The 20,245-nt window shown below is 42.3% G+C and overlaps 1 protein-coding gene across 3 annotated transcripts in view; it reads left to right on the top strand.

Moving 5' to 3' along the window:
- The first annotated feature begins 13,452 nt into the window (after positions 1-13,452).
- The window catches only part of UBE4B (ubiquitination factor E4B), a 65,978-nt gene continuing 59,185 nt past the window's right edge, over positions 13,453-20,245 (top strand). The window contains exon 1 of one of the 3 annotated variants that reach the window (XM_075121178.1): positions 13,453-13,825. In XM_075121178.1, the coding sequence (XP_074977279.1) occupies positions 13,802-13,825 (24 nt within the window). In that variant the 5' untranslated portion in view covers positions 13,453-13,801. The remainder of the gene's footprint in view (positions 13,826-20,245) is intronic. The other 2 variants (XM_048824790.2, XM_048824793.2) reach the window with 2 other exon arrangements.

Raw genomic sequence — 20,245 nt, 5'->3', positions numbered from 1 at the left:
CAAAGTTTAGTCAGTTCCTGAAGGGTTGCCCTTACGACCACTAAGGTTAGACATAAATTTCCAGAGCATAAATTCTGCTGCCCAGTGATGGGAGGGGATGGATTTTGTAGCCACAGACTACATGGAGACTTAATTAGGAATAGGTATTTTAAGAGTATTAGTTCTAGTTGACTAATGTAGAAGATCTAAGATTAAAGTAAATATTTGGGCTGTCAATTAATCATTTTAAGTTAATTGCATGAGTTAACTGCAATTAATCAGTTTTAATCACACTGTTAAACAGAATACCAACTGACATATTAAAATTTTGGTTGTTTTCTACATTTTCATATAGTATTGTGTTATAATTGAAATCAAAGTGTATATTTTGAATTATAAATAATGCACTGTAACAATGATAAAAGAAATAGCATTTTTCAATTCACCCCACAGGTACTGTACTGCAATCTCTTTGGTGTGAAAGTGCAACTTACAAATGTAGATTTTTTTGTTTGTTACATAACTGTTCTCAAAAACAAAACAATGTAAAACTTCAGAGCCTACAAATCCACCCACTCCTACTTTTTCAGCCAATCACTAAGAGAAACAAGTTTGTTTACATTAACAGGAGATAATGTTGTTCTCTTCTTATTTACAATGTCACAGAACAGTGAGAACAGGCACTGCAAGATATTTGTGTCAGATATACTAAACATTTGTATGCCCCTTCGTGCTTCAGCCACCATTTCAGGGGACATGCTTCCATGCTGATGATGCTTGTTAAAAAAATGTGATGCAATTCTCCCACAAGGAGCTCAATATCCCTTGCTTTGTTTTCCCCAGATTCTTCCATATATTTCATGTTATAGTAGTCTTGGATGATGACCTAGCACATGTTGCTCATTTTCAGAACACGTTCGCTGCAGATTTGACAAAATGCTAAGAAGATACCAATGTAAGATTTCTAGAGATAGTTACAGCACTTGACCCAAGGTTTAAGAATCTGAAGTGCCTTCAAAAATCTGACAGGGACAAAGTGTGGAGCATGCTTTCAGAAGTCTTAAAAGAGCAACACTCCAATGTGGAAACTACAGAACCCAAACCACCAAAAAAAGATCAACCTCCTGCTGGTGGCATCTGACTCAGATAATGAAAATGAACATGCGTCAGTCCGCACTGCTTTGATTGTTATTGAGCAGAACCCATCATCAGCATGGACGCATGTCCCCTGGAAGGGTGGCTGAAGCACAAAGGGACATGTGAATCTTGAGCACATCTGGCACATAAATGTCTTGCAACGCCAGCTACAACAGTGCCATGAGAATGCCTGTTCTCACTTTCAGGTGACATTTTAAACAAGAAGCAGGCAGCATTATCTCCTGCAAATGTAAACAAACTTGTTTGTCTGAGGGATTGGCTGAACAAGAAGTAGGACTGAGTGGACTTCCAGGCTATAAAATTCTACATTGTTCTATTTTTGAATGCAGTATTTTTTTGTACATAATTCTACATTTGTAAGTTCAACTTTCATGATAAAGAGATTGCACTACAGTACTTATATTAGGTGAATTGAAAAATACTATTTATTTTTTTACAGTGCAAATACTTGTAATAAAAAATAAATATAAAGTGAGCATTGTACACTTTGTATTCTGTTATAATTGAAATCAATATTTGAAAATGTAGAAAACATCCAAAATATTTATTTAAATGGTATTCTATTGTTTAATTGCATGATTAATCAGGATTTATTGTTTTAATCACTTGACAGCCCTCGTAAATATTTATAACGAGCTAATGGTGGGTGTACATAATTACAAGTGATAAAGCAACAGCATATATTGCATGGGATTTCTGCTCATATTACTTTTTGACTCAAATAGTTAAGACATTCTGTCTGAATCCAGACCTATCCAAAGATCCCAATCTTTCTACAAAGGAGCTGATTATTTGATCAACATGACTAAGAGCTCTGAAGAAAGAGCTTTAGACTAAACCAACCAACGGTCCAGGGAGTTAAATTCTATATTTGCAATGCAGTTTCTCCATTCTCCAAATAGTGGAACTGGAAAGGGTATTTTACAACAGGTGAACTACTCTGATGGTTATTATGAAGATGGGTCTAATGAACAACTGAACTGTGTCCCGCTTGCAAAGTAATTGAAAGTGATAGTTTTCAGGCGAGAACTACACTTGACGTTTTCTGATTCAACAGATCTGCTCCTGATGTGTTTTCAGAGTTGTCTTAGCTCGCTCTACTAACAAACGACTATTTCTTTTAGGAGCACAGAGACAAAACAGCTACTGCAGAGTAAGCTTGATTCTGTTCTGGCTCATGCACCAACAGAATTGTTAACTAAATCACAAGTGGAGGGCTAACTTGTTCCCTAGGTTACAGATGGAGCAGGAAAAATGGGTTGCAGAGGCATCACTTATGACATAATTTAGTTTGTAGAGTTCTTATTCCTTGTGCTGCCACAGGAGCAGAAAGGAACTATCACTCTAGGCTGAGTAGAGTAGATAGAAAAAAATTGTTTACATGTAAAATCAGCAAATTTAGGATCTGGCATCCTTGAGCGAGAACATACATAGTAGAAAACCATTTTCTTGGTCACCTTTTCAAACATCTACACTTTGCGTGTGCTAAAGCATGGTGGGCAAAACTGTTCTTGAAGACCTTGAGACTTTCCTTTTTACAATGACAGACATAAAAGTTTGTTACAGTGTGTATGATGTAGTTTGAAACAGACACAATTACATGGAATTGTTTCCTGTTGAGGATGGTCCTTTTAAACTGGCACTCAAAACAAGGAAAAGACAGCAAAATTACTCAACTGATGCAGCACAGAGTAGGAGGAAGTCTGAGATTTTATTGATAGTGTTGGATACACAAGACAATACTCTCCTTCCCATTTTAGTTAGGTTAATGTGATTAACTTTAGTGTAGATTTGTTTCCCAAAAGGATCTGCCTAAACCCATCTCTCAAGCGGAAAAACAAGTATAATAAAATTTCTGCCATGTAGCTGACTAAACCTGATACACCTTCCTATTGTTTTAGCTCAGAGCAATGTATGCTTTAATTTGATTAAAAAAAGACACTGATTCAGAGTGAAGATAAGTCACTGTTACCCTAATTCAGTGGGGGTTAAACTTCAAAGCAGTGAACTAGCTCTGTCACATCCAGTAAGCAACTCACATGCAGGGAAATAAGAGGTTGCAAGTCACCCTAGATTCCCTACTCCACTAGGTGGCATCTTTGCAACATGCTGCATCTTCTTTGAAATACTTTGGTTTGCATTAGGATTTTTTTTTTAAAGCAACATAGTACTAATAATAAACCCCACAGGCTATCAGTTTCAAAGTCATTATAATGTAAGAGGATTCTGATATTGCATTCTTGAGAATATGTTTGGTGCACAGACCTCCTCATCCCCATAAGATTCCCAGGTGACAAAGCACTACTATCAGTAGTACTACAACGCTTCCTCAGCTCTCGTCCCCTAAAGCCCCTACTCTACTTGTGCTATATTGATGACATCTTCATCATCTGGACCCATGGAAAAGAAGCCCTTGAGGAATTCCACCATGATTTCAACAATTTCCATCCCACCACCAACCTCAGCCTGGTCCAGTCCACACAAGAGATCCACTTCCTGGACACTACAGTGCTAATAAACAATGGCCACATAAACACCACCCTATACCGGAAACCTACTGACCGCTATTCCTACCTGCATGCCTCCAGCTTTCACCCTGACCACACCACACGATCCATCGTCTACAGCCAAGCTCTGCGATACAACCGCATTTGCTCCAACCCCTCAGACAGAGACAAACACCTACAAGATCTCTGTCAAGCTTTCTTACAACTACAATACCCACCTGCAGAAGTAAAGAAACAGATTGATAGAGCCAGAAGAGTTCCCAGAAGTTACCTACTACAGGACAGGCCTAACAAAGAAAATAACAGAACGCCGCTAGCGGTCACCTTCAGCCCCCAACTAAAACCCCTCCAACGCATTATTAAGGATCTACAACCTATCCTAAAGGATGACCCAACACTCTCACAAGTCTTGGGAGACAGGCCAGTCCTTGCCTACAGACAGCCCCGCAACCTGAAGCAAATACTCACCAACAACCACATACCACACAACAGAACCACTAACCCAGGAACTTATCCTTGCAACAAAGCCCGTTGCCAATTGTGCCCACATATCTATTCAGGGGACACCATCACAGGGCCTAATAACATCAGCCACACTATCAGAGGCTCGTTCACCTGCACATCCACCAATGTGATATATGCCATCATGTGCCAGCAATGCCCCTCTGCCATGTACATTGGTCAAACTGGACAGTCTCTACGTAAAAGAATAAATGGACACAAATCAGATGTCAAGAATTATAACATTCATAAACCAGTCGGAGAACACTTCAATCTCTCTGGTCACGCAATCACAGACATGAAGGTCGCTATCTTAAAACAAAAAAACTTCAAATCCAGACTCCAGCGAGAAACTGCTGAATTGGAATTCATTTGCAAATTGGATACTATTAATTTAGGCTTAAATAGAGACTGGGAGTGGCTAAGTCATTATGCAAGGTAGCCTGTTTCCTCTTGTTTTTTCCTCCCCCCGCCCCCCAGATGTTCTGGTTTAACTTGGATTTAAACTTGGAGAGTGGTCAGTTTAGATGAGCTATTACCAGCAGGAGAGTGAGTTTGTGTGTGTATGGGGGTGGGGGGGATGTGAGAAAACCTTGATCTATGCAGGAAATAGCCCGACTTGATTATGTAAAGAGTTGTCACTTTGGATGGGCTAGCACCAGCAGGAGAGTGAATTTGTGTGGGGGGGTGGAGGGTGAGAAAACCTGGATTTGTGCTGGAAATGGCCCACCTGTTGATCATTTTAGATAAGCTATTACCAGCAGGACAGTGGGGTGGGAGGAGGTATTGTTTCATATTCTCTGTGTGTATATAAAGTCTGCTGCAGTTTCCACGGTAAACATCTGATGAAGTGAGCTGTAGCTCACGAAAGCTCATGCTCAAATAAATTGGTTAGTCTCTAAGGTGCCACAAGTACTCCTTTTCTTTTTACTATCAGAAAGCTCATATTGGCAGAATCAGGCCTTGTGCGGTGAAGCACCATTGCTGGGAAGCTGGTATTATTGAATATACCAAAGAGCCCTCATCCAGGAGAGCTAAGGGCGCTCCCATTACTACAGCCTTACTTAATATTATTTAGCCAGTGCTAAACTGGGATACTCATGAGAGGACTGAGAGCTCTCACGTGCACATCCTAGACATTAGAAAATTATTGGTTAACAACAAAAACAGAACTGCCTAACCAGATTGTACCTTTTCAGCAACATGCCAGCTAACTGAAGAGCCTTCAGAGGATACAAAATTCAGCAGCTTGAGACACAATGTGGAAAGAGAAAGGAAATAGTTTTACTCTCAAACAGACTAGGAAAGAGATAAACTGTAAATAAATTAAGACACTATAAACTAGTCTACACTGTTCATACCTGTTTTCTTTGCAATGGGAGATGTGTGTTGTTGAGCTCTAGGAGCCAAGGACAGGAGTAAAATCCCAAAGGAACACAGAACATTAGAACGACCATACTGGGTCAGACCAATCGTCCATCTAGCCCTATATCCTGTCTCTGACAATGCATAGTGTCAGATGTTTGACAATTCGAGGGCCACCCAGAGCATGAGGTTGCATCCCTGACTATCTTGGCTAACAACCATTGATGGACCTATCCTCCATGAACTTCTCTAATTCTCTTTTGAACCTAGTTATATTTTTGGCTTTCACAACATCCCCTGGCAAGGAGTTCCACAGGTTGACAGTACGTTGAGTGAAGAAGTACTTGCTTATGTTTGTTTTAGATCTGCTGCCTATTAATATCATTGGGTGATCCCTGTTCTTGTGTTATGTGAAGGGGTAAATAACATTTCCTTATTCACTTTCTCCACACCATTCATTATTTTATAGACCGCTATCATACCCCCCCATAATCATCTCTTTTCTAAGCTGAACAGTCTCAATCTTTTTCATCTCTGCTCGTACTGAATTTGTTCCATACCCTTAATCATTTTTGTTGCCCTCTCTGCACCTTTTCTGATTCTAATATATATTTTTTAAGATGTGGTGACCAGAACTGCACACACAATTCAAAGTGTGGGGGTACTACTGATTTATATAATGGCATGATGATATTTTCTGTTTTATATATTCCTTTCCTAATGGTTCCTAACATTCTGTTAGCTTTTTTGACTGCCGCTGGACATTGAGCAGATATTTTCAGAGAACTATCCACAATCCCTTTCTTGAGTTGTAACAGCTAATTTAGAACCCATCATTTTGAATGTATAGTTGGGATTATTTTTTCCCAATGTGTATTACTTTGCACTTATCAGCACTGAATTTCATCTGTGATTTTGTCACCCAGTTTTGTGAGATCTCTTTGTAACTCTTTGCAGTCAGCTTTGGATTTAACTATTTTGAATAATTTTGTATAGTCTGCAAATTTTGCCACCTCACTGTTCACCCTCTGTTCCAGATCATTTATGGATATGTTGAACAGCACAGGTCGCAGTACACAATTTTGGTGGACCCTCCTATTTACCTCTCTCCATTGTGAAAATATTAGAAAAGTCTCTTTTGTAGGCACTATAGATCATTTAGATTTTCTGACTGCCATTTTGGTGATGAATTTTTCTCTTTTTGCAGCAGTCATTCAAAAATAATTGCAAAGTGGATACAACATTTTCACACCAGCCCCAAGTCAGAGACAGCTTCTAAGCTAGTGCCGTATCTGACCACTGCATGGTTTCCACATACACCAATCACATACGGATATGTAAAGATAAGGTCCCTGCCCATCAGAGTTTGCAATGAAAACAGACCACCTAAAAACAAAGGAAAAGTAATTTAACACTTCACTGTGCAGACGGCTAGGGTTCATAAGCTTTGTAAACCCTTCCTAGGATGAGGATGTGCAGAAAGGAAGCAACGTTGACCATGGCATACAGAACAGTAGAAAGTCTTCTTCACTGGACTCAGTTTGCTTCAAATGATATTTTTACAAGCAAACCAAAGAAGAAACTTTTTTCCCTGCCATTTTTAGGAGTGACCTTTGGGTTAATTCTTACTTAATACTGTATGTCTTCAAAAACAGCTATCAGAATTACAACCAGCAATGTCAAATTTGTGCAGAGATGGGGTTATCCATTCCCCTTACTCATTTTCTGACATGCTCTATGTACTCTTATGTAAAATGTTGCTAACATTGAGGTAGCCATTACAGACCAGCATATGAACTGTCAAGTGAAATCAGGTAAAACAACTAGAGGTCTGACTGCAGTTCTTCAAAAAAACATACCTAAAAAGGAACATTTGAAAGATTAAGATTTTTCCTGGAGGAAAAATACAAAAGGCAGCATGAAAAACATAATCCAAAAGAGAAAAGGGGATACAGGATTAAGCAGCATCCATGACCAATAACTGCATGAAGATAATGATTGGCACAAAGATCCTACAAAAAGGGGAGCAGAAAATACAATAAATAGATATTCCTTTCTAAAAAAATAAATGCTGAATAAAGACCAATAAACCAATTCTGAAGGAGATATAATACAATATACTAATTGAGTTACAGACCCAACCTTACAACTGTAAGGTTCTCTATTTCAAGGTAACCCCCGATATTACACTATTGGGCATTAGCACTCGACTTCCACTGGCATACATCATCCCTTTTCCTACCATAGTTAGTAATACACTCTTGAACATAACCACTGGATATCAAACCCTGGATATCAAAAGCAAATTCCAACTCTAGAAAGTATGTCAATCTATATTATAAAGTTATTAAGATAATAAATGTCACTTAGATATTATGATGATGTAGTAGCTAATCAGATTATATACATAAAGACTAGAGACTGAGATCCTGCTTTGCTTTAACCATAGCTTTGCCATAACCCAGTCATTGACTGGCTTTCTGAGTTTAGTCTTCAGGTTGTCAGTGGTGGCTCGTAAAAGAGGATCTAGACATTTCCTAACAAAAGCACTTTCCATGGAGAAACACTTTTCTTAAACATTCTTAAAATAAGTCAAGTTAGGGAATGATGGAATTGGACTGCAGGTACAGCATTGGTATGGCACAATATCTGAAAAAAATTCTAGGACTTCTTTCAATTTTCTGCAACTTGTTGTTGTTTTTAAATGTATTTATTGCGCTCATGTAATATGCACTCTTGCTAAATTCTATTTTATGTCCACGTAGCCCAACTTGCTTTTGTCTCAGGAGGTTCCTGTTGTCCTCCTTTTATAAGCTTCTGTCGTCAGTTGACTCAGGCTAGGCTGCTACAAGCAGTTTTCTATTAAGAGCCTTGGTAACAGTGACTGTTCAACCTGCAGACAATGTCAGTGCAAAGATACAAACTCCCTGTCTTCTGTCCTCTTCAAAAAGAGCTGGGTTTCTTTCTTTTTTTTTTTTAAAAAAATCCTCTTTTCCACCCATATAGATTAGGAAAGTAATGATTGATCTTAGCTATAGAGCTGAAAATGAACACAGTCTCCCTGTGCAGAGACAGACCTTGAGTGGTTTGTTCTCATTATAATTCATGATTATTCAAATGCAAAGCCAGGAAAAATAAAAAAGGTTGGGGAAAATGGGGATGTCTTCTATGGTGATACTAAAAGCCATTAAAGGACTGAATGGAGAGACTAGCTACAAGTAGATGAGAATATGTAAATTTTTATTCTTACACAAGGGAAAAAGATCAGGGACAACCACTGAAAGGTCTATTTGGGCCAGGTCTACATTACAACTTACTTCGGTTTAACTTAGGTCGCTCAAGGATGTGAATAAGCCATCCCCCAGAGTGACGTAAGCGCATAAGCGCTGGTGTGGACAGTGCTATGACACAGCTTCTCCTGCCCACATAGCTACTGCCTTTTACGGAGGTGGATTTATTATGCTGACGGGAGAGCTCTCTCCTGTTGGCATAGCGCGTCTTCACCAGATGTGCTACACTGGTGCAGCCACACTTATGTAGCACTTGTAGTGTAGACTAGCCCATATTTAAGAAGGAAAACTGAAAGGGGATTACTAGGAAACAACTGAGGGCCCCTTGACAGATGGGGATTGCTGTTTCCAGCAACATGACAAGGTAGAGGTGGAGAGGATTGTGTGCACGTATCTATTTTACTATGTTTGTAAAACATCTCAAATTTAAATACTAGATCATTTTAATATCAATGTGGGCCTATACATATAACTCACGGATATGTTAATTTGAAACAAAGGCCACTTATCAGAAAGCTAGAAGTACATTTATGGTATGGCCAGGCCCACCAACAGCAATTTCAGGCCCCAGGGCAGAACAGTCAGTGGGCCCCCAGGCACGCACAAGGCGTGCCCATGTGGACAAAGTCCACCTGACATTTAGGTGGCGCTGCGACTGCATTGACTGGTGCTCAGTGAGCTGCTGGGTGCGCTCTTCCGGCACGGCCCAAGCCTTCCACACGCCCTGCCTGGTAGGGTTGCCAACTGTCTAACTGTGCAAACCCAAAGACCCTTGCCCTGCCCCTTCTCCAAGGCCCCCTCCCTGCCCCACCGCTTCTCCAAGGCCCCGCCCCCTGCTCACTCCATCCCCCCTCCCTCTGTCACTCACTCTCCTCCACCCTCACTCACTTTCATCAGGCTGAGACAGGAGGTTGGGGTGCATGAGGAGGTGCACGGTGCAGGTTCTGGGCTGGAGTTTGGGTGTGGGGGGGTGAGGGGTCGGGCTCTGAGAGGGAGTTTGGATGTGGGAGAGGGTGCGGGGTGCAGGCTCTGGGAAGGAGTTTGGGTGTGGGAGGGGGTGAGGAGTCGGGCTCTGGGAGGGAGCTTGGGTGTGGGGTGTGGGCTTCAGGCTGGGTTTGGGGGCAGAAGGGGATCAGGGGGTGTGGTGCTTACCTTGGGTGGCTCCCAAAAGCGACTGGCACATCCCTCTGGCAGCAGCTCCTAGGCGGGGGGGGCCCAGAGGGTCTCTGCGTGCTGCTGCCCACAGCCTCCACAGCTCCCATTGGCCACAGTTCCTGGTCAATCGGAGCTGCAGAGTGGGCGCTTGGGGCGGGGGCAGTGTGCGGAGACCCCCTGCCCCCCCCAGGGCTGTATGGCTGTTCTGGCCACTTCCGGGAGCAGCGCAGAGTGAGAGCGGGCAGGAAGCCTACCTTGGCTCTGCTGCTCTGCCAGCGGCAGTGGTGGTGGCTGCGGGCCCCCGGGCCCTTTTAAATTGCCCAGACCCCTGGGCAATTGCCCCCTTTGGCCCCCCCATCCATTGGCGGGCCTGGGTATGCCTCTAAAGAAGAATCCCAAACAGAATAGTTAGTGGCCATAGAATGGGGATTATTTTGATTTCATATAAAAGAGAGGCTGCATAGACATGGCAAGACCATGATCCATGCTATTCAATAGAAACTTTGCAGGCATTTCACATAAAGCAGAGGAAAAACCCACACTAACGTTTCAAGTTTATTTTACATTTTTTATGCAATCAAAAATTTATAAATCATAAGTTTATATTCTTTTTATGCAGTTTAAATCTGTATACTCCAAAATAAGCCATACATAAACAAAGCAGGTTTTCTGCCACTCTATCCTGGTTTTTAGATAGCAATCCCTTTTTTCTTTTCTCTCATAAAAGAGACCCAGTCTCATTTAAGGTTCTGAGCCTAAGTTAGCTCAACTGCACTTGATACCTCAACTGTGGGAGACCCTCTCTCAGATGCGCTGTGGAAACTCCTGCTGGGATTTAACCCCAAGAGACCAATACCATTGTTTGGCTCAACATGACCGTCTCTTTGGAGCAACTCTGGGCTAGAATGCGTCATGACTAGGGGGCCTCTAAATATTGTATCTGCCCCATCACTTTTCCTCAGAAGTTAGAGCAAGGGTTCTATTCTGGCTCCACTATTAAATCGCTGCATGATTGAGGACAAGTCGGTTTCTTATCTGTGCCTTAGTTTCTCCCCTCCGTACAATGGGGATAATTCACCTACCCAACTGGGGTGTCATAAGACTTATATAATTAGTTAATAGAAAAACACTGAGATAATGGAACAGAAAGTGAGCAATACTGAATCCTTTTTTTCCTCCCTTTGTTCACACCATAAAGCAGGCTAGATAAGTGGGGGGCCATTTAAATGGCAATAAATGTTTGAAAGGCCTTCATACAAACTCTGGAAACCGGATTATGGCATGGTAGTAACACTTATTGCTGACAGATTAACCTGAACGCCATTGCCCACTGCTACCATACACTGAGGTATGAGGTCCTGCTCCCAAGAAGTCAATGGCAAAACTTCCATTGATTTTCCAAGCACTGGATTTGCACCCCATGATATCTGACCATGCTGAAATCAGATACACGCCATTCAACAGATTTGTTTCTAGTGAGGTTGTAGCATAGTTTTATTGACCCCCATAAGGAATGTGAATTTTTCTGATAAACACAAAGGCTGGAGGGAAAGCCACACAAAAGCAACAAAGCTGCGGCAGACCAAGGTAAATTAAACATGACACCAGTGGTTACTGTCACAGGAAATATGTATTCAGCAACTGACACAGCAGGTCACCCAAAATAGGGAAGGGTGTGAAATATGGCCTGGGTTTTGGAAGTTATTGAATGTTTAGAGTCAGGGAACAAGCACTTCAGCGGTTTGGAGAACTTACCTCACCACCTACAAACAATTCTTGTTAGAATGACAATAACATTGTTGTCTCACAGGTTAAACAAAAGTAAAAGGGAAACTCTCCCCCTCCCTCCCTTAAATAAAAGCTTGAGTTTTTCATACTTGTTACTTCCAATTGCAGACATATCAGGAGGCAGTTTAAAATATTCTTCAGACCTCTTTGCTTTTCCTCGTTTCCTTCTTTCACACTTCTTTCTCTTTCTCCTTTCCTTCCCCTCCCCTTTGCATCCCCTTCCATCTCCATCCTCCTACCTCTTCCACCCCACCTCTCCCCCTTCCCCCTTCTGTCTCTATCCTCCCCATCTTCCACCTCTCCCCCTTCCGTCTCCATCCACCCCACCTCTCCTCCTTCCCCCTTCCATCTCCATCCTCCCCACCTTCCACCTCTCCCCCTTCCATCCTCCCCACCTTCCACCTCACCCCCTTTCGTCTCCATCCTTCCCACCTCTCCCCCTTCTGTCTCCATCCCCCCCACCTCTCTCACCTTCCACCCCACCTATCCTCCTTCCCCCTTCCGTCTCCATCCTCCCCACTTTCCACCTCTCCCTCTTCTGTCTCCATCCTTCCCACCTCTCCCCCTTCCATCTCCACCCTCTAGGGTGACCAGATAGCAAGTGTGAAAAATTGGGATGGGGGTGGGGGATAATAGGAGCCCATATAAAAAAAAGCCCCAAATATTGGGACTGTCCCTATAAAATCAGGACATCTGGTCACCCTCCCACCCCACTCCCACTTCTGTCTCCATCCTCCCCACCTCTTCCACCTTTCACCCACCTCTCCCCCTTCCATCCTCCCACATTCCATGCTACCTCTCCCCCTTCCATCTCCATCCTCCCACTTCTCCCACCCCATCTCTCCCCCTTCCATCCTCCCTCCTCCCCACCTCTCCCCGTCCATCTCCCTCCTTCCCACCTCTCCCCCTTCCGTTTCCATCCTCCCTCCTTCCCACCTCCCCCTTTCTGTCTCCATCCTCCCTCCTTCCCACCTCTCCCCCTTCCATCTCCATCCTCCCCACCTCTCCCCTTCCATCTCCATCCTCCCATCTCACTTCTCCCCCTTCCACCTCCATCCTCCCCACCTCTCCCCCTTTCGTCTTCTTCCTCCCACCTCTCCCACCTGCCACCCCACCTCTGCCCCTTCCATCCTCCCCTCCCTCCTTCCCACCTTCCACCTCTCCCCCTTCCATCCCACCTCTCCCCTTCCGTCTCCATCATATCCCGCCTCAACACCCCCCGGGCTGTGCCCCTCCCAGTCGCTCTCCCGCTGCCTCTCTCTCCTCCCCCGCCCAAATGCCAGTTTCTCCCATTTCCCGCCCCCTACTGCCCCGCCCCTGTTGCTATGGCGCAGCGGCCGGACCCTCCCCTCACCGTGCCCGCGGCCGGAGCGCTCCCCCCCGCCCTCAGCGGCCGTGGCCGCCCGCAGCCGCCTCCTCCTGCTGCTATTGGCTGCCTCGGAGCGGGGCACGGCGTGCTCAGCTCTGTCGGAGCAGCCGGGCGGGCTCACGTGATCTCTCCCCAAGATGGCCGCCGTGCCTTCTTGTTTTGATGAATAATCTCTGTGTGGGGCAGGGGCAGCGAGCCGGGCAAGCGGCCGAGGGGGCAGCCGGGCGGGGCACTGAGCGGGCAGGGCTGAGGCAGGCAGGAACTGGTGTCGCCCTTCCTGCAGTACAGGGGGCAGCAGGAGCTGGGGGCAACAGGGGAAGGAGGCACCTGGAGAAGCGGGGGGGTGGGGGGGAAGCAGGAGCTGAGGGCATCTGAGCGAGGGTACAGCAGAACGGGGAACAAGAGCTGGGCGCCTGGAGCTGGGGCAGGGTGCAGCAGTCACAGCTGGGGCGCAGGGAGGCAGCAGCCACTGAGAGGACCTGAGCTGCAGTTGGCGGAGTGGTTTGCTGCTCCTAGCCTGAGTGGCAAGCAGAGAGAGGGTGAATTCTGTATTGTTGTGCTTCACCTCTGACTATGCAATTCTGAGACACCCCTGGGGCAAGAGGCAGCAGGACCGAATTCCCCCGAAGCTCTCGTCCCCTAGAGAAGCAAAGAGCCCCCAAACTACTTTCACCATTAAGAGGAAAGCGATGGAGGAGCTGAGCGCTGATGAGGTGAGTTTGAGGGTCTTGGGGTGGGGGAAAAGGCTGGATGCTGAGAGGGAGAAGGGTGAGTCGAAGAACGGAGTCTTAGCATTAGGGTGGATCTGAGGGGTATTGGTGCTCTTTAGGAGAGGAGGATGGGATTGAGAGTGTATTTTGAACTCTAGGGTTACACCTGGGCTACTGGGTAAAGCCATTCATTTTTCTGATTTGGAGAAGGAGGAGGGGGCACTTGTTCTGGGGATGTTCATGTATGTCTTGCTGATCCAAAGGGGAAACTTTGATAAAGAAAAGTACAATAATGTGACTTTTTCTCTGTCTAGTGTTTGGTTTTTTTCACTCCAGTCTCTTTGTAGCACCTCAACATGGTTTTTCTGGCTTGTAATTATCTTGTTTGAGGGTGGAGGTTGAATTCCTTTTCTTTCGGTTTATTGTTTATTTGTATGTTTGTACCTGCCTGTTCACTTATGGGATGACTGTTTCATTTTGGGTTAATTTTTAGGAATTTTTAAAAAAAATCTCTCTTGGGATTTTTATCTTGTTTTTGAACGAGACATTTTAAAATCTCCTTCAAGAGTCTTCCCTTTGTCAATACTTGAGACAGTTGAGATATATGTGTGGTTTCATATTTAACAGGGTTTCTTTTTTTTTCACAGCTCTATGAAGAACTCAGGTTAGCTCATGTTAGAACAGGTCAACCTGTTTTCTGTGGCTGACTTCAATTCCCTTAATTTTTTCCTTCTCTTTATTCTTCCAGATAAAGTTGTAGGTTTGTTTCTTATGGTGGGCAATAAGTGGGGCAAATCATTTGCAAACTATTTCTGTTTCTTCTTTTTTAAATGCAACCCGATGTACTCTCAGGATCTGCTGTTGCATTTATATTTTAGAGAAAGATCAGATTACTTCGATCTGACATAGGAGTTTTCCTGCTTCTGGTAACCTCCATCTGCCCGAGTGTCCACTTCATGTACACCTTCAAACCTACATTCTCTCCCTACCCCTTCCCTTAAACACATTTTCATAGGAAACTATACTGTAAACAATGACTGATCAGCTGCAACATAATTGTTCAGGGCCTCAGATTCAGCTGGTTTACTACTAGGTTAATTGCAGACTTACTCTCTGTGGTTAGAATGTAGTGGTAGCAGGGAGAAATGGCTTTTATTCTGTGCCATACTTGGTGACCAGCTTGTAGAACAAGGCGGCTGCTGCTGTTGTTGTTCAGGTTTGTATTACAAAATACTGGGATATTTTTGATCATGTTGTAAGTCATGATTTAGCAGTCCTACTGTGTCGCAATAGAAGCTAGGAACACGTGCCTCATAGGTATGTGGCTGGGGATGGTCTTCATATGTTGTGGTGATATAGAGACTACATTTCCCATGTGACATTGGGTGGGAGATGCTAGTAATGTAGTTCCTAGTATTGGGAACAGCCTATAATTTAGTAGGTATGTTTCATGAGTAATATTTTTATATCTAATTCTTTTGATCGTACTTCCCAACTGTGTCTGATTATGAAGCATTTTGTTAGATTTTTAGACCGTTCATCCCATAGAAACCTGGTTATGTCACTGATACCGTAAATTACTGACATCAGAACTGCAGTATCATGGAACTGAGATTGCAGAAACTACAGAGTCCTCCACTAAGGATTCCACCTTCATTAAGGAAAATCTCTGACTTTCTTAAGTAGCTTCTTAAAGTCTTCCCCAAGTTTTCTAGTAAAATTTTAGCTAAAGATCTCGGCTGGTTGGTCCTTTGGGTGGTTGCTTGAGGTAAGCTTTATCGTATGGTTTTTTTTTTAAGGGAGTAATGTCATCAATTTTTGTGGTTAACATATACACACCCTTTTAACCGGAAAAGACCTTCTTCAGAACCAAATCAATTTTATTTCCTCCAAGTTCCCCTTTTTGCTGCTGCTGTTTGCAGCAAGTCCTGTTTCTTAGGTGGCCATTATTGGAAAATATAGCTGTTTTAAAGATTACTAGATTTCCTTTGTCTCTAAATTGGATGGAGCTGAGAAGAAAACTCTTTTTGGTGGAAACTTAATATGCTGAGCATTGCCAGTGGTTGAAGGTAGTGACATGGGTTGGATGCTTCTTCTAATTTCAAAATATAGTTTAAGTACAGTAGAACTTTGCTGATTTCTACTAATGTCTGGGAGATCCTCACACGTTACTGGATTTTACAGATTAGTGGGTGAATAAAGAAACACAACTTTTAAAAGTGCAAGACTGAAACATTACAATATATATGTTAAGGCTTGAATTCCCTTAAAGGTAAAGGGATATGTAGAATTTATTTCAAAAGAAGAAAGATTAAGGCATTGACAAGTGATTCTATATAGTAATAAATGTTCTGTAGTATATTTTGTAAAAGCACTGAAAGTAAAGTGAGAGCTCACTACCGCTCAGTATTAAATCTGAGGTGTGTGGCATAGCAAAGGGAAAGCTAGCAAGGTTCTGCTGAATATTGTAAGGTCTTCCACATTCATGGAAATAGAATGGGATATTGCCACACAGAAATATAATCACAATATTTAGTAAGATAAATGGATGGATTTGTCTGTCACAAATATGAGTGAGCTTGACAAACTGAAACTGAAAGAAATATGGGAGAATAATGGTCTTGGTGAATTATTAGTGTGTTCTTGGTATGGAAAATATTTTGGGATATCTTATGCATCCCTTTCCTCCTTTGTAAAATCTCTTGTAGTTTTATTCTGAATATTTTTGTTTTTTGTCTTGATTTGTGTCTACATGATGTGAAAATGTGGCTAGTCTTTTAAAGAAGGATGTTAATAGACTCTGATTTAGATTCTCTCTTAAGAACTCTTAACCCTCTGTTCAATTAAGGCTTCAGGTTTTCACCCTTTGTGACAGATTAAACTTCCATTGGAGTCAATGGCCTTCCATTCACTTCAGTGCATGTTTATTTGGAAACCATAAGGACCAATGGTCCACAATAATTTTAAAGTGACTATTATCAATGCCTGAGCCTTTATATTGCTCGCTTTTCAGGGCAGGGGCTAACATCTGTTTGGCACAGTTCACTAATTGCGTAGGAAAATGTTCAGTTACAACACTAAAGCTGCATGCTGATGCAACTTTTCATGGTGCTATAATAAAGCTCTATTGCAAAAGACAGGGCCTGTAGCACCTAAAGAATATTATGTGGGAAGAGGGTCTACAAGAGCATGGAGACATGAAAGAGGAAGATGGGGCAGAAGCATCAGGAGAGTATGAGAGTTAGGTCGGAGGAACAAGGCCAGAATTGAATGAATATTTTGAGTTACAAATGAGGCAAAGCTAACAATTGCATGTGAAAACAGGAACGGAAATTGGCGACAGAAAAATGTGGCTTGAAGTAGAGACAATTTAGTGATCTGTCATTTCTTAAAATGTCCTCATTTTTAAATGGGCTCAATAACCTCCATCAAGTTCTTCAATGAACAGTGCATTGAAAAGATGAAATATTTCTTAAACTTGCTTGACATGCTGTTGCTGGCATATTGTTTTTATTTCCCTATGATGTATTAGGGTCTGGAGTTAATGTCAGTTCTTCTCTTGGCATTGTGCAGTTTTGAAACCGCTCTTTCATGGAAGAATAAAGGTTGTTTGCTTAGAATCTCAGCTGATCTAGTACCATTGCTCCAAAATAGATATGAATAAAAATCACTTCAATTTTTGTGGTCAAAAGTATATGAGGATGAAAGACTAGTTGCTGTGGTTGTATCTTTATTGGTCTGTTGTATAAATAAAGTCCCGAATTTGCTATTTTTAGTGATCGAGCTATTTTCATCTTTTGTGTTGTTGAGTATCCAGCTGACAGCTTTGTAGAAGTTCATTAAGATGAAAAGTGTTCTGAAAGCTAGTTTCCAGAAAGAGCCTAGATACATCTAGTGCTAAGTGAACTAATAAGAACTAATGCAGCTGTTCCATTGGGCTGCTTAGATTTTTGTGTTAACTTAATTTGTTAATATTGTATAAAAGGTGATATAGGAAAGGTAGCTCTTGATGGTTCAAGGCCCCATATAAAGAATGGCACAAAATAACTTGCCCTTTATATACGAGATACTGTTGAAACCAAGACCCGTATAGTGTAGGGTTACTGTATGGTAAATAGTCATCCTTTCTTAGTAAAATGTTTCAAAATACTACATTGTGTCTTCATTCTTTGATAAGTACTAGTTCAGTCTGAAAGGCAAACTTAAAGTGGTGACCAGTTTGAGAAGAATTGTGGGGGTTTAAGCACTGTCTTAATACATTTGTGCCTCTGGAGTCTGGGGCCTCGTGCTAGGCACTGCAAAAAAGTGTCAGTCCCTGCCCTAAAGAGCCTAGGGCCAGATCTTTAAAGGTATTTAGGGCCTAAAGATGCAGATGGATGCCTGATAGGATTTTCAAAAGCGCCTAAATGCCATACTCCCAACAGACCTCAGCTAAATGATGAGGGGAAGCTTTCTGGGAAGAAATTGTTCATGTTACATGTAGTAATAGTGCCCTCTTTGTTGCAAGTAATAATTGTGACTGTTCTCAGTAGAACTTCTGAGTTAACTTGGTTTGGCCTGTCACTTTCTGTAGGTGGGGAGATACGAAGTGACACAGGGTGCAATCAAATCTTGATTATCCTCTTGAAACTAGGGGATGAGGGGAAATAAATAATGGATAACAGAGTGGGATTTCCTGTGCAATTAATACATGTTGTGCAAGACGTGACCTTGTTTTGGATAATCGAGGTTTGACTGTATTTGAGAATAAATTGGTAAACGTGCTGATCCAGAGTTAATGTTTCAGCATCTGTGCCTTTTCCTCTCCTCTCTCTCCTATCATTCTCTCCCACTTGATCCCAAATTTGTTGGCCTGCTGTGAAGATAAAAGCTAGCAAGGCGGAAAATGTGCTTGAATAATGTGGAAAAGTGACATCAAACCTGTAGTCTTAATTTCCAATGACACTTGAATGATTTTTCTTTTATATGTTTGTTGCCTTCCCTTTCTCCTTGTTTTCCCCCTCTTAATTCCTTTCCTCCCAGTCACACCACTAACTGAATCACTGTGTTTCTCCTTCCCATTTCCACCCACCTCTGTTTTTTTTCCATCCTGCATACCACTTCTTTATTTGAAAAGCATTCTGTAAATATATGAATTGAATGATGGGGAAACAGATTATTTTTAAGCCCTAATGTAACTTCCAATTAGATTATAAATTCAGCAGTTTTGTTTTACTAATTATCCTCCTTGGCACAACTTCTGTTTGTGAGCAAGGCACACTTAATTTGGTTATATTTTTGTTTGTTTCTAGCAGTGTTGGTACAGGTGGACTTGACAAATGGAAAAACAAAAGTGAGGACATGTCGTTGATATTTCCTCAGCTATGCATCAGAGTGTCAGGGGATGACTTTTCATTTTTCAGATAACATTAGCTGAATTGTGTGACATTTCATCAACACTCTACTTATCTGTGACTTTTCAATCGTTTTTTCATATTTTCTGCTGGAAATTATTTTGAATGGATTGGTTAGCCTTCAAACCCATCAGATCTGGCTAATAAAGATTGTGTTTTTGTTTCTTTCGCTTCCATTAATTTGAATGAGAGTTTGTAATGACAGTTAGACTTTATGTATTCCCTTTTGCTTATTTCCCTTGTCTTGCTGTAACTCTTGATATTAGCAGGGCAACAACACCACCACTCTGCTGGGTTTATAGCACTAGAACTGATATAGTTGGTTTACGCTGCTTAAAGAACTGTGTTAGTGCATGGTGGTATGACAGGGCTAGAGTTGTCCACCTTGCAGCACTTTTTGCCTATTTACACCCAAAAAAGGCTCTCTGTGTTGAGGAACAAAGCTTTAATCTAGGTCAAAACTGACATTTTGAAGGTCTTGACCTATATTAAAGCAGTGCTCCTGAACACTGATGTAGATTTGTGTGTCCACAAAAGCAAGGGGAAAATGTTATAATACAGACAACCCTAAACATTCCAGAGCTCTGAAGAAGAGCTCTGTGGAACTTGAAAGCTTGTCTAGTTCACCAACAGAAGTTGGGCCAATAAAAGATACTACCACACCCACCTTGTATGTCTGAGTACTATTGTCATTGCTCGACTAATATTGATCACTGCTGTAAAACATGAGGAACAGGCAAAAGGGGAGATGTACATTTTAATTGTTAGAAATACACACTATAATATGGGCATCTCAGATTTTTTTATCGTAGTGTAGAGTGGGGTCTTGTGGATGCCACTCACGCTACTGTCAAAATCTACTATTGACAACTGTGTTTAAACATGGTCATTTGCTAGCATGGCTTTCCTGACCTGTTGGTATAGGATTCCCCCCCCCACCCCCAGGGAGACATGCTAAACAAACTGTAAATATCCTGAGGTAGAACTTCTCTGTGTTGGCCTTACAGCACTGTTGAAACCCCATTTTAAT

Source organism: Caretta caretta, chromosome 18, assembly GCF_965140235.1.
Source record: "Caretta caretta isolate rCarCar2 chromosome 18, rCarCar1.hap1, whole genome shotgun sequence".
Taxonomy (NCBI): Eukaryota; Metazoa; Chordata; order Testudines; family Cheloniidae; genus Caretta; species Caretta caretta.
This window is presented reverse-complemented; position numbering and strand designations above follow the sequence as displayed.